At 36.8% G+C, this 27,644-nt stretch overlaps 1 protein-coding gene across 7 annotated transcripts in view; it reads right to left on the bottom strand.

Moving 5' to 3' along the window:
• LOC136851570 (axin-1-like) overlaps positions 1-27,644 on the bottom strand; it is an 88,619-nt gene that overhangs the window by 9,059 nt on the left and 51,916 nt on the right. For 5 of the 7 annotated variants that reach the window (XM_067125832.1, XM_067125833.1, XM_067125837.1 and 2 more), the window contains 4 exons: positions 25,225-25,378; positions 19,374-19,520; positions 3,550-3,849; positions 921-1,141 (listed from right to left, as the gene is read on the bottom strand). In XM_067125832.1, coding sequence (XP_066981933.1) covers positions 921-1,141; positions 3,550-3,849; positions 19,374-19,520; positions 25,225-25,378 — 822 coding nt within the window. The remainder of the gene's footprint in view (positions 1-920; positions 1,142-3,549; positions 3,850-19,373; positions 19,521-25,224; positions 25,379-27,644) is intronic. The other 2 variants (XM_067125836.1, XM_067125838.1) reach the window with 1 other exon arrangement.

A 27,644-nucleotide genomic window follows, 5' to 3' on the forward strand; every position in this document is an offset into this window, starting at 1 on the left:
GAATGTCACTTTAAAAAACTTTTACTGGGAGAATCACTTATTTGTATTTTTATTGCACTTTGCATGGTTAAGTCAAAGTAGGGACACAGTGGGGGTTCACCACTTTCAACTTATAACGCATTTGGAGATGATTTAAAAGACAAGTGCAGAATCTCAGCCTTTCATTATGAACATATAAGATTTTTTAATACTGGGTCAGATGTTGATTCATAAAATTTGCCTCTTCAACCTAGAATTGATAATACAGTTTCTTTATGTAATAACAGTTACAGTATGTTTGTTCATCTGCTCCCAAATTTGTTTTCCAATTAGATCTAAAAATTTTTGCATTTACCTCTTATATATTCAATATGAGCTTTTCCATTTAGATGCACTATATTTAAAAAGGTAAGACCTAAGATTTGATTGCTTAACTGATGGGTGTGCAATAAAATAAGGCAGACATATTTTCTTACTAACTTGAGTCTCATATTAATTATTTTTTTCATTGTTCCTAGGGTCACTGTTTATTTTATCTCTTTCTTTGGTTCCCCGTGGGAATACCATTTACAGAGTGCCTAACGCAGCACACTATAGTTCTATCTCCTCATCATCATACTTTCCCCAAAAACCAGTGAATTTACAAGCTTCTGAAAGACAAATTACATAGCAAATAAAAATGCAATAGAGTACTGAACCCAAATGCAACAAGAAAGCAAAGAATGGATACATTTCTACCCCAAAAGAAAACTAAAAGCTCCCTTTAAATTGATTTTTTACCATCTCATAATAGTCTTTGTTTACCACACCCAAAATGTAAACCAATTCCACAATTTGTACCAGTAACTGCATGCTATTTCCAAATGCACCCTTCTTACATAGACATATTAAAGAAAACAATGCTTCACTCACTCAAAATTAAAAGTCTATCAGTACACTACCTGGTGGAGTTGGTTGAGAGTGACGAGATGGTCTTTGTTTTCTTAAGGTTGATCCATTTGAGCCTGGACCAGAAGGATTAGTTGCAGAGGGGGTGGTAGCATCTCCATGGCATGACCCACGCCCACTGCTACCCTCAGAGTGACTCCAGTTGTGACCAGAGCTGTGACCAGAATTATGGCTAGCGCATCTACTTGATCCATGACAACCACCTCCTCCACCCCTATTAAAAGCAGATTACAAGTATTATGTCGTATTGCAAGAACTGAATGCTTAAGATAGTAAAACATACAATACAATACCATCGGAAGCACTTCAACCCTTCTTTAACTGCTCATGGTAAAGAACCCAAGGTGACATTGCATGAATGGATTACAGACCCTAGAAAAAATAATTTTTGGTCATTAACGACTCACCCTTCTTTGGAAGACAAGCTTCCTTTAGTACAATATGCACTTTCTGTTTAGGGGACAGCTAGATAGTCAACAAAAACACTGCCTCACTCACATTACTTTGTGATTGGCAGTGGGATTAGTGATCAGTAGTACAGGAATGATTAATAAGCAATAAGAGTGTATCAGTCAGGTACTTATTTTGCTTCTCTTCAGTTTATTTTGATACCTCTTTGTTCTCTGTTAGTTACAGTACAGTATTTTCAAACATGTGCATCAACTTTGCACATGCCCCTTTAAGTAAGAGAAGAAATATAAAAACACTCTCCTTGGGTTTCCATTGCTAAACAGTGAATTAAAATAAACATAACTGGCACTTCTTAAATAACAAGTGACTGTGCCCACAGTGCTCTTTAGTAAGGACACTGCTAGTTCAGATTTCAAGTTGGAAGGTGATAAATACATAATAAATAAGCCTTATGTTATTACATATAGTATTAGGTTGAAATGTTTTATTTTTTTTTATTTTTTGTCCATTCTTGTCTAAATCATAATCATGAGAGAGAGAGAGAGAGAGAGAGAGAGAGAGAGAGAGAGAGAGAGAGAGAATTATTGTCAATTTCTTGCCTGTATGGATAATTTCTGCAAGAACAAGGTTTGTATGGTAGTCTTCCCTCCTAAAATATGTAGTATATACATTTGCTTTACTTGAATGCTTTGCTTATGTTATACTATGCACAAGAATAATTCACTTAAGAGAAACGTAATAGCAGTCATCACATTTGTTTTAGCCTTAATTTAAACTCTCCTGACTAGCTACCCAATCATTCTTCCCATCCTTCTGACAGTGAAAGTACAAATCCTTTGCTGTATTGTGTTCATATGACTAATCTACTCTTAATATGTCTGGAAATTTCCTAGTGCACTGCTTTTATCACCTTGCCTTGTTATTTCCTGCTAAATATGCATCATGTACCTTCCGTCTACTTGAAAGATATTCAGCTCCTCAGTTTATATCAGTAGTTCATAGACATTTATTTACTCAATTTACCCTTAAACAGCTTTAGTAAGCTTTCTAATTTTGCTGTTTCTTACAGGCTACATGCTGACCATAATTATGTTCCAACATTCAGTTTCCCTTCTTTTAAAACCCATTTACATATGACCTTACTAGCAACAAACAGTTAAGTATATATTAGTTTAACCAGACCACTGAGCTGATTAACAGCTCTCCTAGGGCTGGCCCGAAGGATTAGATTTATTTTACGTGGCTAAGAACCAGTTGGTTACCTAGCAACGGGACCTACAGTTTATTAGGGAATCCAAACCACATTGTAGCAAGAAATGAATTTCTATCACCAAAAATAAATTCCTCTCATTCTTCACTGACGCCAGTGCCAGCTGAGAACGGAACCCACTCGCCCAAAGAGGAACTAGCAACAAACAGTAAAATAGTTGAATTATTATATGCAGAAGCTGACATTAATCTCTCCTTTTTAATTCAAAGTTATCTATTATATCCAATCATGACATTCATTATATTAACTAGTTCTTCGTTGGATGAGTTGGTAAAGTTCTCGGCTAGCACTCTGCTAGTCCTGAGTTCGAGTCTCCGGCTGGCCAATGAAGAATTAGAGGAATTTATTTCTGGTGATAGAAATTCATTTCTCAGTATAATGTGGTTCGGATTCCACAATAAACTGCAGGTCCCGTTGCTAGGTAACCAATTGGTTCTTAGCCATGTAAAATAAGTCTAATCCTTCAGGCCAGCCCTGTTAATCATCTCAGTGGTCTGGTTAAACCAATGTATACTTAACTTATTATATTAACTCTGACACTTCTAATTTCTTACCACTAAACTTCTTTTAACCATATCTGCCCATTTACACGTTTACTTACGCTGCCTATAGCATTCCTTCATTTCTCATTTCTTATTACCTTGATTGCTCATGAGATCTTAAAGGAATGTATAACAACTTATTTGTCCTTAAACAACTTAACTTGACAGTACTATGAAAAACCCTTTTAAAAAATTCCATGCCTAACGCTATTCTTTGAACTATAATTTGCTCCCTATTTAAAAATTGCCTTGACAACCCAAGTATCATTTTTTCCAACCACAGAAAACCATGAAATGTACAATTCATTGCCAAAATTAAAACTTTACATTTATTACATTTATGATTCTAAGAAGGAATAGCATAACTACAATATGGTTAAATAATGCTTCAACACTTACCGACTTCTCTTTTTACTGTCATCATGGGCAGAGTGAGACGAATGAGAGCTATGGGACTGATGGGTAGAATGAGGATGCATCATATGACCTGGATGTATTCCAATAAGTTCCCGCTGGTCAATGTTCAATGCAGGCATCCAAACATTCCCTGATCGTTCAACAGACCCAGGTCGTCCACTAACAAGACTGCCACTGCCACCTAAACTTCCACTTCCACTCATACTGCTCGCACTCAAGCCAACAACACCCCCAGTACTTCCACCACTTACACTACGACGACCCCCACCACTGCTACTTCGTCTGCAATGAAAAAAAATTGCAATTGAGAATATTGGTAATTAGATTATAATCAATAAAATTAGTTCAGTAATTAACTAACATGCAAAATACTGGAAAACCCTGTTGAAACCAAATTTAAGAGTAAATTAACCTATACAAAATTCACTTAAACAAATTAACCCTTAAACGCCTGTTGGACGTAGCAAACGTCGACTACAAAAAATTTCAACCTTCGGTCAACTTTGACTCGACCGAAATGGTTGAAAAACGCAATTGTAAGCTAAAACTCTTACATTCTAGTAATATCCAATCATGTACCTTCATTTTGCAACAAATTGGAAGTCTCTAGCACAATGTTTCGATTTATGGTGAATTTTTGAAAAACTTTTTCTTACGCCAGCGCGTAACTCGCCGAAAATTTCAGAAATTCTTTTCGTCATTTTGTCGTAATTTTTGCACTGTTCTATATTAGCCGTTACATGAAGTTTTATATATGAAAATGTGTGCAATTTCATGTAGAATACAACAGAAAATAACTCATGGTTGTAGCTTTTATCAGTTTTGAAATATTTTCATATAAATCACGATAACTGCCAAAATTTCAAGCTTCGGTCAACTTTAACTCGACCGAAATGGTAAAAACGCAATTATAAGCTAAAACTTACATTCTAGTAATATTCAATCATGTACCTTCATTTTGCAACAAACTGGAAGTCTCTAGCACAATATTTCGATTTATGGTGAATTTCTGAAAAAAAAAAAATTTTTCCTTACGCTCTGCGCTGTAAACTCTGCCGAACATCTCAGAAATTCTTTCATCATGTTGTCGTAATGTTTGCATCGCTTTACATTAGTCGTTACATAAACTTTTATATATGAAAATGTGTGCAATTTCATGTAGAATACAACAGAAATTAGCTCATGGTTGTAGCTTTTATCAGTTTTGAAATATTTTCACATAAATCACGATAACTGCCAAAATTTCAACCTTCAGTCAACTTTAACGACCAAATGGTAAAAACGCAATTGTAAGCTAAAACTCTTAAATTCTAGTAATATTCAATTGTTTACCTTCATTTTGCAATAAATTGGAAGTCTCTAGCACAATATTTCGATTTATGGTGAATTTTTGAAAAACATTTTCCTTACGCTCCCGCGCTGTAACTCGCCTAACATCTCAGAAATTCTTTCGCCTCGTTGTCGTAATATTTGCACCGTTTTATATTAGTCGTTACATAAAGTTTTATATATGAAAATGTGCGCAATTTCATTTACAATACAACAAAAAATAACTCATGGTTGTAGCTTTTATCAGTTTTGAAATATTTTCATATAAATCACGATAAATAGAAAACATTCGACTTTCGGTCAACTTTAACTCGACCGAAATGGTCGAAAACTGCAATTGTAAGCTAAAACACTTACAGTCTAGCAATATTCAATCAATTAGCTTCATTTTTCAACAAACGGGAAGTCTCTAGCACAATATTTCGATTTATGGTGAATTTAAAAAAAAAAAAAAATTTTTTACGTCCGCTACATTTAATTCATGCATCATTTTGTGATAATATTTTCTCTGTGTTGCTTTGATCGTTTTAAAATTTGTTATATACCAAAATCATTGCAATTTAGTGTACAATACAACTAAAAAAATTAAGTCATTAGCTTTGCTTACAGTGCGATTTGTATACAATTATATACAAGTTTTTTTTACGTTGTCATATATTCCAATATTTATATATCATAATGATATTTTTTCATTTCTGATGGTTGCATACTAAACTTCAGGCAATGACAAAAAAAAAAAGGCCAAAAATGAACTCTTAATCTTAAAAACTAAGCGTGCTGTGATTTTTTGAAAAAAACTTTTTTTCCGCTTCGGCGCTATCCCACCGAACGACGCCGGCATACGGGAAATGTTTTTGTAAATAGGGCTTCGGCGTTAAAAGGTTAATAAACCCCACAATTTATATGGACCCCTGCAACCTTAGGTAATTATAAATCAACAAACTAGCTTTTCGTGATCCTTCTGATCTACTGACATGTTTATTTTTATTCCTTGAGTGTCCATCTTGGATAGAATTGCTACTCCAGTGCTCAGTGGTAATCAATTTGTTTCCCCCTTGTCATGTTTTTATGTTTAGCACAACCTTGTACAAGTATGGTTTCTGCTTAGTTTCCTACCCTATTCTTGTTTGCCCAGTTGTCAAGTAGGCCTTAGAACTCACAATGGCAAACGCCTTTGACTTCATCCACAAGGAAGTCACGCTAATTACAGCTTGTTGTGGTTCTAGTAAGGGTTACAGTAAACCCCCATATTCGCTGGGGATGCATACCGCACCCCCGCGAATAGCTAAAATCCGTCAATATTTAAAACCCCTCTAAAAACACTTAAACTGCCTATTTTGATAGTTTAAACACAAAAAACCTCTAAAAATGCTTACACCTGAGTATTTTAATAGTTTTATTATAAAAAGTGCATTTAGTCATGAAAATTATCTGAAAATACAGTACTTAGTGAATATTTCTCAGTGAAAAATACTGCGAATGATGTGTATATACATTCCACAGAGAAATCTCAGAATAGCTGAGTCCACGAATAGTGAGACTGCAAATAAGGGGGGTTTACTGTATAACAGACCCTTGAGCTCTGGGAACCAAATTCCTCTCCCTGACTGCTCCACATGTTAGCCAAGGAAGTCATCACTAAGGATGCCCTGGCTTTAATAGACAACCCCTGAGATGGATATCTGCAAGAAGTTTTAAAGGTCAGCTACTTTTTCACTAGCAGGAGTGGGTACTCAAGTGCTGCTGTTTCTGTTGGCAGAGTATAAAAAGGGCTACTGCCCTATACCCTTTTAGTCTGCATGTGTTTAAATGATAAACATCATGATGAAGATGAGAAAGAATTGTCCTACAGGATCTCTTTGTGTTACTGTCTGCAACAGAGCTTAGCTATCTGCACGAGTTAGATCCCATGGCTCCTGATCACTTCCCGGAAGACTTGATCCATACTCTAAGGAATGATCTCACTTCAGTTATTAATAGGGAATCTACTATTCACTTGGATGAATCAGCTTCCATGTCCCCAACAGATCATTCCACTTCCCAACCCAATCCTTCTTATTGCCAGAGCGCCCTCTAATCAGTGCCAAAGGTCTGCTACATCACTAAATCAACGAACTTCATACATCCCTCCTAAGTCTTGCCCATATTCCCCTTTTCAGCATCACTCTGCTTCCCAGCCTCACAAGTTACCCTTTAGTCCCAAAGATCACGGTAGTTCATCTTCAAGTCCCCCAGTGAAGCATCCCATTGATGAAGTCCACCTGTCCTCTCTGTCTTCCTATATCCAAAGTGGGGGCTGCCTTCAGTTTTGGAGGGTCTAGGAGCATTAGATGCTGGAGGTTCTCTGCTATGGTCATCACTTGTTGTTCCTTGATGGGCATCCCCCTTTGTCTCATCAAGTTGCCTTCAGATCCTACTCTTCTAGTCCCGAAGAAGAAAGTTCTTCAAAACGAAGTAGACTCCTTACCACGGAAGGGTGCCATTGAGAAGTTTCAGCTGGAGTCTCCAGAGTTCTAAACTTTACTCTTCCTTATACCTAATCAAGGTGATAGAGTCAGATTATACACCTCAGCCAGCTCAAGTTTCTTCATCTGCCTCCCTTCAATACGGAAACCTGTCTGCAGAGGGGGTGGTTTCTTGTTTACATAGACCTGAAGTATGAATACTTCCATGTCCCCATTCACTCACTTTCCATGATGTATCTTCACTCATTTGGTGGGGCCCTTTGCTCTAGTCTCTGTATTGCCCTTCAAGTATTCACCAAGATTAAGTATTCACAAAGATTCTTGCTGTAGTTAATTTGGGTGAATTGTCTATCTAGACAACTGTTTGGTTCTGGCTAGAACCACACAGTCCTGGAGAAGTTATACGTGTCTGTCAATGCAGGCAGTCCACCTTAATCTCTGCTTGATCAAGAACACGGATCATGAGATTTCAGGCCCCTCCAGCTACTTTTCCATTAGGTATAACATGGAACTCTCTGTTAAATATTTAAAGCAAGCACTTGGTATTGCCAGAACAATTTTTCTAGTATTTCCACCTCTAACTGTATCTTCCTGTCTAACAATGACAATAAAATTATGAGTAGAATATTCAGTCTAAGAAACTTATGCTTTACAATCACACCAACAGCAATACTTGGTGCTTAACCAATATCTTAAAGCACCACCATATTATGACTTGTAGCCATCCCATGGGATAGATGTTACTTAAAGCAGGCCGTAATAATTAGATGATACTAAAGGTCTCTGTGGCAAACCTTTGGTCCAAGATGCATTGCTTCTTTCTGTACTTTTCATCTGTTCCATGTCTTCTCAACACAATTAGCTGTCCAACTGCTTTCACTTTGCTCATATTTTTTCTCAAAATTTTACCTTCATTACAAAAAAAAAGTTCCTTAGGCAAGCCCTATGCTTGGCTCCTATGGGCACCAGAAGAATGGGAAGACCCAGACCAACTTGGATGAGAAATACAGTATGAGTAGGGAAGCTGAAGATGAGTGATAATTTGTACAAGATAAGGCACTGGAAAGAAACGAGTGGCAGAATTCCACAGAGGCTCTTTGCATCAAGCAGTAATGGAGGCAAAGATGATAATAAAGAAGCAAAATGAGTCTGTGGTCTTAAAGCTAACTTGCAATTATAAAACTAACTTCTAATCATAATAATAATGAGCAGTGCCAAAATCTGCTCAAATCCAATTTCTCATAACTGATAAAAACCTCTTCCTTCCTTATGCAACTGAACACAATACAGTACTTCTTTGCTAAGATACTTTCTATTTTACTGATTAGAGGAATTATGAGTTTGCTAATTAGCTAAATGTTCATTTATTACATAAAAGACAAAAGATCAGCATCATATCCTCCTACAGACTGGTTTACAATGCAACAGAATACATGCAAATGAAATTTTGCTAAGACAACTTTTCTCTTTAGCAGTTGGGTACTTAGTAATAAGTTTTCAAGTCTATCTTTTACAAAGCACTTCTAACACCACTCCCTCGGACTGATGCCTCCATGGTCTACCAGAGCTCAATGGGTGACCAAACTATTTCAAAGAATTCTCTTATAGCTGGTCTCGCAGCCGGGTCTTGTGTCAGTGATAAACACTGTAAAACTTGATGGATTATACAATGGACTCAAAGATAATGGGGCACTTTCCCAAATCTTTACAGCCTCCCCAGGTTCTTCCATCATCAAAACATGCTTAGATGAAGAAGTGATTAATGCACACGCGCACTCTGCTGTAGTGTCAGCAACAGACCTGTCATGGAGACCAAGAGCCATTACTCTTCTTGGTCAACATGGTGAAGTTTATTATTACCAGCGCTCTGAAAAAATTCGAAATTTTTCTCCGATTTCATTAGCGAGGATCATGGAAACATCAAAAATAGCAAGGTAAATTTTTAGTTTTAAACTTTTGGAATTAATAATTAATTTGTGTGTGAAAAGCCAGAACCCGGCATTTCTTGCCATCAATAGTTGGCACTTGCTCAGCACTGATTGCTATTTTCATAAAGTGCAAATTATTTTAAAGAATTTGTCATTTAACTAAATGTGGTAATTAAAAGAAATGTTCTACAACTTATCATTAATATTGAAAATCCTTTCAGATTATACAATGTCTCCAATAATCTAGGCAGTAAGTGAGAATAATTTAGACTAGATTAATAGCGGATGTTGTCTGTAGCCTATAACCTAGGACTACGTATCTGAAAGTGGCCTAACTTATAACCTAGGCTTACATATCCCTAAGTGGCCTAGCTTAGACCAAGGACCTTAGGATCAGATAATACAAATATCTGGGCAAAATAAGTCAGTAGCCTAGCTATAAGGCTACATAATAGTAAAATTTTTTCCTTTTATATAAGCCTGTACACTTAAGCAAGATCTAAATAATCCAGGACTATGCAGTACCTTAAGTGATAACTTTTATGAAACATCCCATCATTAGACTACTGTAAATCGTTAGCCTAGACCATGTAACCTAGGACTAGATGAAACAGTAATCTCTGCTGGATGAGAAAGTGGCCTAGCTTTAAGGCTACATACCAAGGTAATTGTGTTTTTTGTAACCCATACTCTTAAGTGTGAATTAAATAATCCAAATTAAAGCAATAGCCTGGATTAGAGTAAGTGACAGCCTAGCTATAAGGTTACACATTAGTGAGTTACTGTTTTAAATAGTAGACCAAATAGCCTAGGATTGGGTATAAACAACCTGGGTTAGACAAAAATAGTAGCATAACTATAAGGTAACATATTAGTAAGTTTGTTTTTATATAGCCTACACAATTAAGAGTAATCTATAATAATCTGGGTTAGGCAATATCCTATACTAGGCTAAGAAAGAACAAATAAGCCTAGGATTATATATAAACAGTATCCTAGGCTCAACAAAATAACATAGTTTTAAGACTCGGTAGCCTATCTGTAAGGCTACATACCTTAAACGTGATTATAAACCTAGAACAGGCAGTAGTCTAACCAGATTAAGTAGGAACCCCTTTTTAGGGGAATATCCTACTATTAGTCTGAAACAGCGGTGGCCCAATATCAGATGCAATAGTCGTCTCAGCCACGTAAAACTGAACACCAGATTATAAGAGGGGTTATTTTCTGTATAGTTTATATCCTTAAGTTTTAAATAAGCCTAGAATAAGCAATGGGGCGAGAACCCTCTAAGAAATCCTCTACTCTTAGCTTAATATAGATTATACTAGAAGCATTAACCTAAGCCATATAAAGCAGTAGCTTGGGCTAGTTAAATTAGTTCATAACAGTTAGTCTGAATGGCATGACAATTAGATTTCAAATTCACATAGCCATTGCAAAAGGACTAACAGGGTATAAGTAATACAGCCATATACAGGTATGAAAACTAACCTAAACCTTAAGGGGTTCAAGTTAACATACATATTTAACTAAATGTATTACAACTACACACCTGTAATCAAGTTAACCTGTAATATGGAAACTATATGAGGAACTACAGAAGTGTCCCTCACTAAAAACAATTAATACTAACTAGCTTCTAATAACAACTTGTTTTATATCATTCCAGGGCTGCCATTATGCAGGACCCTCAGCTCAAGTGTTCCGTAGCAAATTGCTCGGTTTGAGTTATGTCAGTGGGTACAGCCCATACCACCTGCCATAAGCATAGTCCTTGTAAAAAACAAAGAAAATTTGCTTGGTTGCCAGATATGTGTGATATTTGTAGTATGCTCCTGGCAGGAAGTTTTAAGAACGAAACAGCTTGTTTTAAGCTGTCTCAATAGTCCTAGGGTTTAATAGGGGTGACAAAGGGGAGATAATATCTTTTTGGCAGAACTGCGGCAGCAGATATTTAACCCTTTCTCAGAACAAGATCTATGTTTGAGCCAAAACCTAATAACATCAGTCCCCAAGTTAACCCCGCGGAGGAAGTAGAGGAATCTTTACATGGGGGTGACATTCTTACTAAGGAATATGAATTGGACACTGCCACTGAAATGGCCCTGCTAAACCCAAGAGGATCAGGGAGACAAATTTCAGCTAGCCATGGGAGAAACCTTCCAGAATGAATTCTATTCCCCATGCAGCTATCGATGCTGAAGAGGACCTTTCCCCCAAAAGGGATATTACGATCCACCTAACTCCAACTGAAATGACATTTTCAGAAGGGTATAAAGTAGTAACTTACCCAAGACTTTTGCCCTTAGTTAACAGGCAGTTACAGCTCAGTTGTTGAAGCTCAGTCAGATGGTGCAAACTCCCCCAAAAGAGATACAAAGTTTGCGGCATTTGTTCAATTCTGTAAGGAAATTATGAGTAACATTAAAGATGTCCTTGCCACAGAACATGATTCCGAAAAGGAAATTAAGGAAATTAAGTCCGTCATGTACACCCCAAAGTGTAAAAGTACTGCACCTGTAACCGAAAAGTGAGAGCAGATACGAATGATGCCCAAACAAGGTCTAATATTAGAATTCCGACTGGAAACAACAAAATGGTCAATTCAGAATACAAAACTTAAGATCAAAACATAATATGGGGCTTTAATACTCACCCCTGATGATACTGATAATTCTTGACGAGACGCCTCAATGTGCATTTTCTCTCCCGATGCTCAGTATCTAGTTAATGAGAGAAAAACTATGATCGAAGTTGTACATGTAGAATTTAGAGACAGGGCAGCATTCCCTAATACAGAATGGTGCTTGGTACCATCTTCACCAGACATGGAGAAACCACTAACAGAAATGGTTCTCTTATCTGTGCCTATAGCATTAAAAACTATAGAAGACACCCTTTACCAGGTCAAAGAAAAATGGATCTCTACTTCCATTTTGAATAAGAGCCAAGTTGCTCACCAAGTAGCCCCAGCGTCCCTTCACTTTCAAAATTATTAATCATGTGAAGGCAGATTTTCAAAATTTTGTAGTGACTACGAAATGAGAGAAAACTGCAGAATTAAAACCATTTTCCACAGTCATCCCAGTTTCAGGAAATTCCACCAAGGATTGGGCAATGCTACAACTCCCTTTTGAAAAGGAAAAAGCTCCCTTTAGATATAACTAAGTAGCAGTTTGGGACCCCTATGAGAAGAGTCTCAGAGGGGACAGCCTTGGCAGAATTTCATGCTAAGATCCACCTCCTTAATATTATAACCTTTATCACCTTGCTGGAACTTGCCACCATAAGGCTTCCACAAGATTCCAAACAATTTTGCTGTTGTGGCCAAAAACTTTATGAGAACCCTGTGGGAAGCACTTTATGACTTTCTAGAGTGGCGCATAAAAGGAAACATTGGAGGGCTCTAACAAGTCACAGTTCTTCGTTGGATGGGTCGGTATAGTTCTCAGTTAGCACTCTGCTGGGCCCGAGTTCGAGTCTCCAGCCGGCCAATGAAGAATTAGAGGAATGTGTTTCTGGTGATAGAAATTAATTTCTCAGTAAATGTGGTTTGGATTCCACAATAAGCTGTAGGTCCCGTTGCTAGGTAACCAGTTGGTTCTTAGTCACGTAAAATAAGTCTAATCCTTCGGGCCAGCCCTAGGAGAGCTGTTAATCAGCTCAGTGGTCTGGTTAAACTAAGGTACACTTAACTTTTCCAACAAGTCACTTCCCAATGTAATTTCATTATTACATTTTAACCCCTTCTGTAAGGACCTGTTAGAGGAGTCTGTTGTTGCTAAACATGCAAGCCCACCAACAAAGCTCTTCTGGGAAAAGGGGAATTCAGGAAACAAAAAACTCAAAACTTCCCTTTACCGAAACCAAAAAGGCTCGCTATGATAAAAAATCCTACAATCCTTCAATCATACCAAAAATTTTGTTCCTCAAAGAGAGGTAGGTGGTCAGCAGGGACTACTCCCTACAAAGGGACAACTACAGCAGCAGCAAGGAAATCCTTTTCACAAGGTCTGAAGATCCTCTTATAGGGGGGAAAAGGAAAATCAACACCTGGAATGCCTATCAAGGGCAAAGACAGTGGAAGAGGCAGATACCAATAGGAACTGTATGGTCAGGGTCGACTTCGACGACACCACAGGCTATGGAAGTCTTCCCCTTGGGGGGACAGCATTATTTTCAAACGGGCTGGGGTGGAAACAATCTCATCCCTCCCCCTCCTTTAAAGGGGTTCTTCCAAAACCAGACCCCTCTGTGGAAGATCATGTGCAGAAAGGCCGTTAATAGGAGCCATAGAGAAAAGTGTATATTCACCACCAAGCACGCCTCTTCAGTGTCCCCAAAAAGGATTCCTCTGAACGAACAGTTATCCTTGACCAATCAACATTAAACTAGCACACTGTTTACCAAAAGTTTCGGATAACTACCGCTGCCCAAGTACGTTCAATCATTCCAAAAGGGACTTGGACAGTTTCTACAGATCTGAAAGATGCATACTGTACTGGCACATTCCTATCGCCGTTCCCTTCCGCCCCTTCCTAAGGTTTCGGATAGGGAAAGATATGTACAGGTTCAAAGTCATGCCCTTTGGGGTAAACAATGCCCCAAGAATTTTTTACAAAATTAGCAACGGTAGTTGTTCAAGAACTCAAACAAGAGGGAATACAACTAACAGCCTACCTAGACAACTGGTTGATCTGGGGGCCCACAAGAAAAGTGCACTTGAGAAAACCTAACAGCAGTGGTCAACAGACTACAGTCAAAAGGTTTTATAATAAATTGGGAAAAAATCCTGCCTCATGCCAGCAGACGCTTTCAGTGGCTGGGACTGTGTTGGGATATTTTTCACAGCCTGTTGTCTCTTCCCATCGTACTTAAAACAGAGTCCTCAAAAGGTTCCTTGCACACCCCAGAGTTTCCAGACGGCAATTAGAACATATGATGGGACTGCTGCAGTTCGCATCAGTAATAGATACAATACTGTACTCAGATTGCAACTAAATATGTGAACAAATTCTTGCTATCGCATGAAAGAAAAACTAAGTCAGACTGACCTCATCAAAAGATTAAAAAAGTTGGGGGAGATACTTCAGCCTTGGTCCCAGAAGGAATCTCTGGCAAAACAGGTCACTCTGAATCCTCCGTCTGTACGTGACAATAAACACAGATGTCTCTTTGACAGGTTGGGAGGACACTGGGAGGATTATTGGGTGGCAAGGTGGTGGTCAGCTACTCTGAGGAATTGTCATATCAATTTCCTGGAGCTGACGGCAGTCTTTTTGTCTCTCAAAAAACTCAAATCTCCAGAAGAGAGACACATTTTCTTGGGTCTAGACAACATGATTGCAATGTCCTGCATCAAGAGGTCAGGATCGCATTCACCTCCTCTCATTATGATAATGCTAGCCATCCTTCAGATGGCACAAGCAAGTTGGTGGCACTTGTCTGCAATTCACCTCACAGGGTCTCTTAGCATAATAGCAGACTCTCTACCAAGGAAAACAACAGCCTCAACTGAGTGGATGTTGGACAAACACTTTTCAAACAACAGCCAACATGCTTCGACATACTGGAGTGGATCTGTTCACCACATACAAGAATCACAAGCTCCCAGTATGTGTCTCCGAACTTGGACAGTCAAGCAACAGTAAGAAATGCCTTCCTACAAGACTGGAACAAATGGAGGACGACATATCTTTTTCCTCCATTGTACCAGATTTCGAAGGTTTTGAGAAAACTTCTAACCTTCAAAGGAACAGCTTACTTAACAGGCCCAAACTGGCCAAACAGGCATTGGTGCCTATTACTTCAAAAACAGGTGAAGTCAACAATTCCACTATTGTCCACTGTTCTATACCAGACAGTAGGAGGGAAAGTCGTCTAAGCATCCTCCTTTCTGAGTTGAGACCTTCACTTATGGATTTTTTAAATATTATCTACCATGAAAATGACTCACCCAACACTGCTGGGTACCTAGTGCAAAAATTACGGACATCATCTATCTGGCAATACAAGTCCGTATGGAAGATATGATTAGATTATATCAATACTGAGAGCCCAGCTGAGATTTCTATGGAAACACTTTAAATTTTCTTATATACCTTTTTGAAGACAAACACCTTGCAGTTACAACAATCATGGCATACAAAGCAGCATTAATGGAACCCTTGCTTTATGGATTTGGGACTGACTCTAGTATAGAAGTTGTCACTTCCCTTTTGTGGTCTTTTGCTCTTCAAAGACCTGCTCCTGAAAGGCTTCCAATTACTAGATCCCTGAACAAGGTGCTTAGACTACTATCACCACTCAATTCAGCGGACCAAATACAACCACAACTCTCATGCTACAAAAGGTGATCTTGATTGCATTAGCATCAGGAGCTTGTATTAGTGAACTTGGTTCTCTTAGACGGGTACGATACATCACACAAACTGCTGACCATCAATTATTATTGTCCCATGGCCCATCATTCCTGGCCAAGAATGAAGATCCTTTAAGGAAATCTCCTATTCTGATAAGAAAACTCAAATTAGCAGACAACATTATGCCTGGTTCCAGCACTTACGGTTTACCTAGAAGTCACGGCAAACATCCCAGAGGGTCTGATTCTCCTATGCCCTAACACAAACTAACCACTCTTCCTACATGGGCTGAGAATGATTGTAGTGTCTCTTTATAAAAAGGCAAATCCATACTCCCTTCCTAGGTCAAATGATATTAGGAAAGTAAGTACAGTAAACACCCTGTATTCACGGCAGATGTGTACCACATCCCCCCACAAATAGCTAAAATCCACACATACTTAGAACCCTTCTAAAAACACTTAGAACTGCCTCTTTAGATAGTTCAAACACATAAAAAACTAAAAATGCTTAAACAGGTATTATCCTACTTACAATGAGGTTAGGTTCCAAAAACCCCATTGTTTGTTGGAAAAAACGTATTTCAAATATAGCCTAGCTTACACTAGGGTATTCAATACCACCATGTACACATGTATGGTAGCCTAGCCTACACTATAAAGTATATTCTATACATACACAGTATAGTAATTATTAATATCAGCTAGTTCTGGAGGTTCACGCAGAGTGACTTATGATAATTAAATACAAAGAGAAATTGAATAACAAACAAGAATTAGCTAAGCCTACACTATGGTATATCGTATACATAAACGGTAGCCTAGCCTACATTATACTGTACTGTACTCTATATTCACATAATATCATACTATACAAACATCAACATAACGAATATGCATCTTTTCCATGGATCTTTTAAAATGTTATGCTTTAATTCACTGTATCCAATAATATTGTATATATTCTTATGTTGTTTTTGTATTATATATTGCGATCATAGCGATCAATGTTTTGGTTTGGAAATCGAATACGTGGTAAGTTTATTTTGCCGTATTTAACTCAGTTCAGGGCACTTTTCTCGCTTCTACTTAGCGTAAATGAATCTCTAGATACTTTATTTATATGGGGCAAGGTTATTTTTTGTTATACGAAGTGTTTTCAAGTCGAAATATAACCTAAATACGTCTCGTTGTGAAATTAATTCAGCTATTTTTTCGTTAATAGATGACGTTGTTTGTTTTGTGTAAAAAAATCAAGATTATGTTTGCTATTTTCACATGACTTCATCATAATACAAGCTTTATGTATTTGTCGTTTATCGGCATAAAAATAGAGTAATATGTGTTCTTTCATGCCCAGTATAGCAGTATATTTCGTTGCTGATCTTATTCATACCGAATAAGGGTATAATGTAAAAATATATCAGTTCTATTCTAATTAACGTCATTTGTACCATAACTATGGTAATTGTTTACTACCGTACGTTGGTTAAAATACAAGCAAAACGGCTGTTGTTATCCAGTTTGGTTATAAGCAGAACAACAGTTTCTTGTTCAGTTGTTTATGGCTGTACGCATTTATGCACAAGTGTAACATTACTAACAGTACTTTTATCATTTTCTTTTATTTTTTTAACCAGAAGATGGGATAAAGAGATGGAGGAAAAGAAGTCGGTCTACTGTAGTTTGGTCTCTCTCGCTGTCTGATTGTATGCTGCTGCCTGTACAAAATTTAAAAATATTTTACAAATACTGTCGTATCAGTACTAATTGCTTACCCCATCACTAAATCAAATTATCATAACTCGAGCATTAATACTGTCGTACTGGTATTAATTGCTTACCCCATCGCAAAATCAAATTATCATAACTTGAGCATTACTTGGGTACCTGAGTATTTTAATAGTTTTATCAAAAAAAGTGCGTTTAGCCATGAAAATATGAAAATACAGTAATTAGTGAATACTTCTCAGTGAAAAATACAGCGAACGGGCGAATTTTCAGCGAATAATGCGTATATATGTTCCATAGAGAAATCTGCAAATAGGTGAGTCCGCGAATCATGAGACCGTGAATACGGGGGGATTTACTGTATACCATCTTTAGAAATGTCTCTCTCGATGAAGTCTCTGAATGTACAGGATGGTCTTCAGAGACAGTATTTTTAAGAAACATTATTGTCACAAGCTCGAACAAATTTGACTACACTGTGTATCAGTAGGTGGAATGCTTAGTCCTAACCCCTAGGTGATACAGCAGAAAACCAGGGGTCTTACTGACAGTGAGCATGTTAACTATCGCTGGGAGAAAGGCAACAGCACTGCAACCAAACCCAGCATGCTTAGGTAAGCCACTGTAGAACTACATCCTAAAACATAAGTTCATGTATAGTTTCTTGATCTTTGGTACCAAAACCTGGAGAGTATTTGGAATAAAGATTGGGGCTTGAAATCTGTGGCTTGACCTCAGACCAGAAATGTTTTTCCTTTTGGGTGTTGGGATTAAAAATTGAGAGCTTTAGCCTTTTTTGTCACCTGCCAATTTCTTTGTAAGGCTCCTACACTATCAAGAAACAGGTTTTGAAGTAGGAAAAACCTATTTTTGGTAGTCGTTGTTGAGTCCTCAAAACCCTCCCATTTCCCTGAAGAAAAGGCATGGGATTTGGGCAAGGGATCATCCTGCACTGACCAACAAAAAGCAATGCTTCTTGGTCTCTGCATCGGGTCTGCTGTTGCACTACAACAGACTGCTCATGCAGATTAATCACTTCCTCTTCTAAGCAGGTTTTGACAATGGAAGAACCTGGGTATACAGCCCCACTGTAAAGATTTGGGAAGGTGCCCCCTTATCTCTGAGTCAATTATATACTCCAAGTGTTACAGTGTTTATCACTACAACATAATACCCGGCTATGAGACCAGCTATAAGAGAATTCTTTAACATTAGTTTGGTCATCCATGGAGCTCTGGTAGACCATGGAGGGTAACTACTTGGGGACTCAATAGCAACTACCAAAAATAGCTTTTTCTACGTCAAAACCTGTTTTATAAATAAAAAATTAAAACAGACAAACACTGTACTATATAAAAGTAAGGTATTCAGTGTCAGAAAAGAACTTTTTCTGGATACTGTACAAGGAAAATTATATAAAAAGACATAAAAGTAACCTAAATAAAGATTTTGGAGATATTGCACATAATCATTACTAACAATATCTGAAAAACAAGAATTCATTGCTATCATATATTACAACGTGAATTTTATCAAGACACGAAAACACTGACCTTTTAAACTTTGAGTAAATCCAAAGAGGAGATTCTTAATGTTTTCAAATACTTAATACTATACTTTAATAATAGACTGAAATTCAAAACTAAATCTGCATCCTTTTCCTAAAAATATATTGCTGAATTAGTTACTAGGTTACCTTTTCAAGGAACAATAACTGCCCTTGAGCAATACTGATAAATGCTATGTTAGAAATCCACAAACAAAAGCATTACAACCTTACATGAATTCACATGTTCCCCCAAAACAAAGCATTCCAAGATGTGATTTAAATAGTTCAAATAGGCAGACAGTACATTGGGACAAGCAGTTAGTACATAAAAGTATGAATTAAAAGACAAGCAGCAACCTGCAATATTGGAGCATTCACATTAATTAAAAAAAAAAAGTACAAGACAGAGGAAGGTTAAATAAAGGTTAGAAGTTAGTCACCTCAGAGTTCCAGGTGAAGTGGCTCCCGCAGCAGTGTGCGTGGATCGGTTCCCTCTATAACGGGGGTCACACTCATGCTCTAGGTAACCACTTGTTGAACTTATACTCCCACTGAACTTATCATTCTCCAGTAGCCAAGATGTTACTCTGAAAAAAGTGGCACCAAATAGCAGGGGGGAGATCGATAAACTAAAAAATCTGGACTGCTCAGACTAGTGAAATGGGATATTTTAACAAAACACCAAAGGCAAAAGGAAAAGCAGTCAGCAACATGTGTTTATATACACGGGCAATCATGTGAACTTTACCCTTTTCTTAATTTCACTACTGCCTCACTTCTACCATTTCTCTTTAAAAGAATGAATTGTAAAGGCACTGTAATACATTACAAAAATTTATGGTGTGTACATTTGCCAGTTTATCATATAAACTGTTATCCATCAATGGGTAAGCCATTTTATTAATCTGACCACTGAATAAACAACCTACAGTAGCTATGATCTTGATCCCAGCTATACTGTACATGTAAGTTTCTTATCTATTGTTAATACATTTAAAATATTCCTATGAAGTCTGCTAACATAATATTTTTACATTCATTTACTTTTAAATGCAAGGCATCTAGACTAACCTCCTAAAATAATGTTTTCTAGAGCTTACGATGTTTTCTTATACAAAATTGTCAATCATATGTCAGCTAATTTCTGTGGACAGGTAATACTAATTCACACCAGCTTGCATTTACCTGAGAAACTCCAAAATAAGAAACTATCAGAAAACAAACAGGAAACAATGTAAAATAACATAGATAAGAGGTAGATTAAATTAAAATAAAGGGCACTCATAGAAACCCTGTGGGAAGAAAGATTACAATTCCCAACTCCAAACTACCTACTCACTAAAGGCATCATTATATAATTGGACATAAAACTAAAAGAAAGGATTAAAATAGAGAAAATAATGACAGCACAATAGAAAACTACACAGAAAGGCATTCCTGGGAAGGCGATACTCTTGTCTGTCTCAAGTCACAAAGAAAAGGCATGAGAGAGTTCATTCATACACAGGTCAAGCAATGTACAGTAGAGGGATTTTTAGTCTTGAACAATACATGTTGGTGTGACCAAGTATATCCTGTCTATGGATTCAGTGCAACATACAGTTAATGAGGTTATGATGAAATTAATTTTCCAATATATTTTGTTCTGTCTCAAGTGGCAAGATACTTGCAAGAATGGCAATTACAGTAGCAGGTAATATTTAAAAAATTAGGCTGGGAACGGACGCTCCACAACTATGAGCATAATTTTTAGCTCTGTGTGATCATCATCAATCTTGTGCTACCACAGTGACTGTGTGTTACAGTCCACTGATCACGCTGCTTGTAAATCTATAGAGCCTCACCTTGTCCAACTTTTGTTATCAGCAATCACATTTTAAAAATCCATGAATTCTAGGACTAAAACTTACAACTTGCAACAAAATAAACAAATTACCCACAATATTTCACAAAAATGAGGAAGACATTGTTCTCACTAGAATATCAATGTGATTAAAAAGATGCTGATTGTGTTCTTGGAACACTAAATTATAGATTGTTACAATGCAAACACATCAATCATTGTGTAAACATTTGCAGTCTGAGTGTCCCTAGACACAGTCTTTTGTCTTCCATACAGAGAAACAGTTTTAATGCATACATCATCTGGATTCACTGGTAGGTACCAAATCCTTTCATTCTTCTCTATTCCTTTCTTTTCAGCTTCCCTTCACTCCTTCCTTTAAAATCATTTAAGTGTTACCTTTGCTACTTACTGGTTCTCTCAACACAAGTCCTAACAATAACCATTTTTTTCTGGAACTGTTTCAACTGTGAATAAAACTTCTGCTTACGCTTCATACATAATTCTGGTACTTTCAGCCTTTCCTCTGACCTTTTCTTGATTACCCGTTTCCACATAGCACCTTTTATGCATTTACTAGAATGAGTTGTTCATCAGTTAGCCTTACGAAGTAGGTTTATCGAGATCTCTTATTTGCCGAGTGCAAAGAACAGGTTTGGGTTTCTCTACTTCAATTTACTTTTTAATTTTTCATGTTGAATATTTTTGTACTGTCTAATATTTTTGTAACTGTTCAATGCCTATTTCTTTCCTATAAATCAGCTCTCATACATATTTTTTTCATCAGATAAGTGACAGCTTATGTTTTGACCTATGTTTCTTTTCTTCTTATGAGACAAACAGCTGTTAAGTTTTCTAAGAGAGCAGGACAAAGACATCACAAAGTACCATACTGAACAAGTTGTGATGTTCTACACACATGGTAGCTATACTGTACTGCCTATACATAACATTGGGTTCACATACAAACATAACTTCCATTTACAAATTTGTTCAGCATTTTTCTGCATTTTAAAATAGATTCATTAGAAAGTATGATATAAAACAAAGATAATCTTGAAATTAATTTGATGTATTACGTATAATAAAAAAAAATCATGTATGCATGGAAAAACCTAAAGAAGCCCACATTGTTGAAGCGTCTTTGTTTCACATTCATCAGTTGTTAGAAATTCACAGCATACATGGTTTTAGTTCAAATACCCTATGTCTGTAATTTCATAAATTCACTTAATTCTGGTGTTTTTATACAGTACTTATCCCAAATATTTCAAAATATATAAATCTATTTATAGCACAGGCTTGCTTACATAACAGCAGCTTTGTAGCATTTGCAAATCGTTCTGTTATTTTTAAAAAAGATAGTATGAAATTTAAAATACAAATATTGTAAAAGTACCAAAAAGTATTACATTTATAGCCTGTAGAGAAAATCACTGTATGTTTATCTGCTTCATTCATCAGCTGTCATCAATTTCAGTACATGTGCAGCTCAATCTTCATTTCTATACCGCACTTCTTACAATGTTTTGAGTACACATTTTAAATGCAGTCTTGGTTGTAGCTACACACAACTTTACTGCCTAATCCTCCTTTCACATCAATATCTGCTATGCCAACATTTGCAATCAAAGAGCACCTTACTACATTTCTTCTTTTTACCTCACTACATACTGTACAATATGCAGTAAAGAAGTGTTGTAAAGTACTACAATATAGTGTATTACAGTATACTACAATGGAGAACATCGAAAGATTTAGATAAACAGGGATACTGTGTAGCCCCAATGTTAGCACTATCTTCCAACACACTTGCTGTACTTATCACAGGTACCTATAACTTTACTAAAAAATAATTTTTTTTTTTAATCATATACTGTATATGTTGTATAGAAAATTCTGATAGCACTAGTTAATCACGCTTCTAGTGTACCAATTCAAATTTTATTGTCAATGGTTGGGAAGTTAATGGAAACCTATTAGCTGATAGAGATTTCAAAAATTTAGTTTCCACTTCTGGGACCAGAGACATGCAAGTGGGTGTCAAGTGGCATTCACACAAGATTCCGTCCTGCATACTCTTAAAAAGATAAGAACCTCGGAGGGACCTGCTGCCATCATATTGATTCCTTATGGAAGAGAAACAACTTAACCCTTACCAGGAAAAATCGGCCAATGGTGTAATGAGCAAGCTGTGCCAGTACCCAATGTCATTATTCTCTGGATAGTGGACTTCATCTTCTCTCAAGTCCATAAAACTCTGTCTCTGTCCATCATTAAGGTTACAGATCAGAGACGTATGTGCAGATCGAGACATTTATGTTATCAAAACACTGTATTTTCTTACAACTAAGTTTTCACCTCCCAGCCCCTTGTTTCTTACTGTTTTTCCATTCAGCAAACGAAACTGGTAACACAGTTAATTAGAGTTAGAATATGTAAAAATAACTGCTCTTCATCTGTCTGGAAGACTAATGATGGTGTGCCTGGGGACATCAGACACCAAATGCAGGTACAATATTCCTGATGGGTTTTAATATGATTGATAGATTTGTATAGGAAAAAAGTTTTGCATTCAATTATCCAATTAAATGTGAAGTTTTTAGTTTCAGGTCTCCTTGATAAGTAACAGACTTATCCCAATCCCTTGAAATGTTATATATCTCTCAAATCATAATCATAACTGGTTTTTTCTTAATTACATAGTTATGTTTTGGAAGATGTTTTATGAATGGATGCCTTCCCTGACTCCAACCCTCCCTATCATGGCTTGGGAAAGATAAAGTATAATCAGTGATCAGAATAGCAATGCAAAACTATGAAAAACTTGGGGCGAATCCACTCTCAAAAGCAAATTTCTCCTACACACTTTCTTCAAATCACTCTAAGGGAATGGTCTCCCCTCAAGTTTATTGTTCATAGTTCTGTATTATTTTCAGGATTGCTTATGCTTTTCATCTTTCCCAAGAGGATTGGAGCCAGTTATGGCATAAATGTGTAAAACTATCAGCCAAAATAAATTAAGAAATGAGCCAGTTTGGTGACTGACTTTAGAGGCATATTACATTTCAGCAACCGGGTAGTCTTATTAAAGAGACTTGAACAGTCAAACATTTCACAGTGATAATTATGTTTCTCTTAATTGCTGAGTGACTTAAGAATTTCATAGTCATCTTAACCAATGAAATTAAATCCTGCAAAGTATCAGCCTAAACCTTCTCTCAAAATTTTGTTATATTAGATATACTAACATCAAAAAAAGGGACTAAGAAAAGAGCTACACTAAAAAAAGTGGCTAGGAGAAAGAAAATAAAACATCTGAAATATCCAAATAAGTTTCAGAGCCATGTGATATATTGTAAGGGATAAATATGGAACCTGAGAAAACTAAGAAAAAAGGATAATGAAACTAAAAGAGGAAGATATTTTTAAAATTCAAAACAACACAAAAGCCACAATATAATGTCCAACAACAGTTTACACAGAAGCAGCGCCATCAACTGTAGTATAAACTTTCAAAATAGAACTGCTATGGTAAACCTTAAGCAGTCTACTACAACAGGTGTACAGATCTGAGTGCAAAAAATGAGCAGAATACAGTAACTCCTAGCTAGCTAAATATATCGACTTCAAAAATACAATCTAGTGGCTATTTCCAACAGCCCATTTTACTGGATAACTTTAAAAGACTGCTCTCACCTTTCTAAGGATGAAATTATTACTGTACGATATTAACAATGATAAAATGGGCTAACTGTTAATCTACGAGAAGCAGCAAATGAGGACAAAAATTACAAAAATACAACAGACAAAACAAACAATATAAAAGTTACACAAAGTAAATGGAGAATATTATGTTTAACATAATTCTAAGGCAGGCTCATGCACCAAACAATGCCACAAAAATGCAAAAGAAAAGATACTACAACAAAAACATAAGGAACTACTTCACATATAAGAAGTCTGTTACATTGTCTTTTCACTGAATACTAAAAACAACATATAGGCAAAATATTTTTCAAAACAAATATATCTTGTGTGTATTTAGAAAATATTCTAAGCATTACAAAAAGATGTTAAATTTCCCAAGAAGGTGTAAATCAAAACTAATATGACAAAAACAAAATTAACAATACTATCAAATGAGTCCAATCGGTGTGGCATAGTACTTGTAAAAATTAGATCAATGTAAAGCTGTAAAATCTTTCACTAAATGCAAACTTCAATTAACAAAACTAATGTACAGATAACAATTAAATCAAACAACAGCCCCAGTAGATAAACTGCAATTCAATACCTAATTTGCCTATATACAACTGAAGATTTATGACTGCTGCTTTACGATTCTTGAAACACTCAAATGTACACCAACTTGTCTATACTGCAGTACTGTAATTTGCATGCTCAAAAAAAGACTGGGTAGAAAGGGGTCGTTCATGAGAACTTACCTTTCCGTAGATGATGCTGAAGGGGTGAGGGAGGGGCCAGAATCTGATACCACAGACACTCCAGAGTCTGTTAGATCAGCAGGGGCTCTTCGGGAACTGCTTCGCCTACTGCTCTGTTGACGTCGACCAGAACTTCCACCATCACTACTTGTACCTTTTGAAAAAAAAAAAAAAAATGGAATTATTCTGATCATCATCATCTTCTCTTGGTTCTCTTATTCTCCAAAACATGGATGCCTCTGTCATTTTTCTATAAGTATAGTACTGTTTCAACCACTGATTTGGTAAGCTTCAAAAAGAACTCTTGCTATCAGCCAAGCTTCTAACACTCTTGTCAAGCCATCTGCTTTAACCTTTTCTACGGAAATGAATACCCTTCCGACTGAATGGTTCTTTCCCTCTCTCAAATTTTTGAATAATTACTTGGTTCTGTTCCTGTCCATTCTTATGACCATTTATTTTTTCGTCTATGCTCAACAATGTGCATGGGATACCCATTCCATGGACTTCTACACTCTCAAAAAAAAAAAAAAAAAAAAAAAAAAAAAAACTAGTCATATTTCACATATCAAATCATATATATAAATTACAGACCAGAAAAAAATTATCATTTTGTACATAGAAAATTCACATATAATTGAAGCTCACCTATACAAACCATACATATCAAGATACCTGCACTTACTAAGAATGAATACATGAAAGTCAAAGTTTATATTGAAAGCTTGTCAGGAGAGAAATACTGATGTACAATATACGTCAATACTGGTCTCAGTTAGTTTCCTTACATTAAACTGAAACAGAGGCTTAAATTATCTCTTACCTATTCAGGCACATCCAGACTACACAGTATAAGATAATTCAAACAAAATACATGCTTAGATAGTCAACTACATCATAAAACACACTGCAAAATAACAAACCTGATAAAGATTACAGAGAAGATAAACACTATAATATACCAATGCCACAGAATAGAATAATGTTGAAACCAAGTAAAAATTATATCCTGAAATTACAAAATTTTTAATTAATTTGTATTTTTCATAGCTAACAAACCTGGAGTCTTAACGCAAGGATAAATTCTTCTAGCGTCACCTGGAAACCAGTAAAAAACATCTAAAATTGTAGAACAAGGAATTGGTGGTAAAAGGGTGCAGCCAATGGGATGAGAGAGGAGACATCAACTGACCTTCCTCACCCATGACGCCGTGATGCATCCAGTTTCTTCCAGCCCCGGTAATCAGAATGAGGGGAGGCAAGAGCTGGGCAGTATACGTTAAGACTGCAGGTTTGTTAGCTATGAAAAATATCAATTACAGTAATTAAAGATTTGCCATTTGTTCATATGTGGAACAAACCTGGGTCTTAACATAGGGATAGACTCACTTTTGGTGGAGGAAAGAAAGTCATGAACCAACTGGAGGTTCACAGCACACCTGGTCTCACTTCCTGGCTAAGTGAAGTCAAAGGAAGATGTCAGCCTTTGATCTGTTAGACAAATAGTGTATCAAACAGCCAGACTACTGGGCTAATACACAATGTGAAGATGCATTGTATAAGAGGAAGTTAAAGAACTACTGTATATCTGTTAAGACAACAAACCTATGTTAGCCACCAATTTTGTTTGTTATCTTTCCTCTCTCCCCTTGTTAGAGAGAAGAAGAACTAACTTCTGAGAGGTTTTATGTGTATGAATAAAACATAATCAAACAGAATGGCCACTCACTCACCTTCATCTAATCAGTTCCAGCACATGATGGATCAATCTTCTCACTGCCTGCCAGTAGAGAAGAAAGGGGAAAGAGAAAAGGAAAAAGACCAGTCATTTCATTCATTCTCACTTTCATACCATCATCTTAGGTAAGATACAGTCTGTCCCACCAAGGGCACTGGATGAGCTACACAACTTGTTGAGCAGCCACCACTGGACCCAAGGAAAAAAAGTGTCCAAGAATCTGTGGGCAACGTCCCACAGATAGAAGGATGCGAAGGTGGTTTGATGAAGCCAAGTACCAGCCTTCAAAATCCTATTAACAGACAAATTCTTTTTGAATGCCAGGGAGGGGGCCAAACCCCTAACATCCTGTGCTCTTACATGCACTGTGTCATCATTATGGGCTGAAGAAGAACTATAAGTGTGTCTGATGATCTCACGGAGCCAAAAGGAATGGTATTCTTGTGCACTTCTTTCTTGTTCTGGCCTGCGCTAACAAAATGTCTACAACACCTGGGTCTGAGGTGACAAGTCCTTTTTATGTAACAATGCAGTGCTCTGACAGGACATAAAAGCAATTCGTCCGGATTGTTATCAACAAAATCTCCCAGAGAAGGAATCGAACAGGACTCAAACCTGTCATCATGAGCTGATGGATTTTTAGTCTTAGCTATGAATTCCGGGACAAATTCGAAGGCTACGG

This window comes from Macrobrachium rosenbergii, chromosome 23, assembly GCF_040412425.1.
Source record: "Macrobrachium rosenbergii isolate ZJJX-2024 chromosome 23, ASM4041242v1, whole genome shotgun sequence".
Classification (NCBI taxonomy): domain Eukaryota; kingdom Metazoa; phylum Arthropoda; class Malacostraca; order Decapoda; family Palaemonidae; genus Macrobrachium; species Macrobrachium rosenbergii.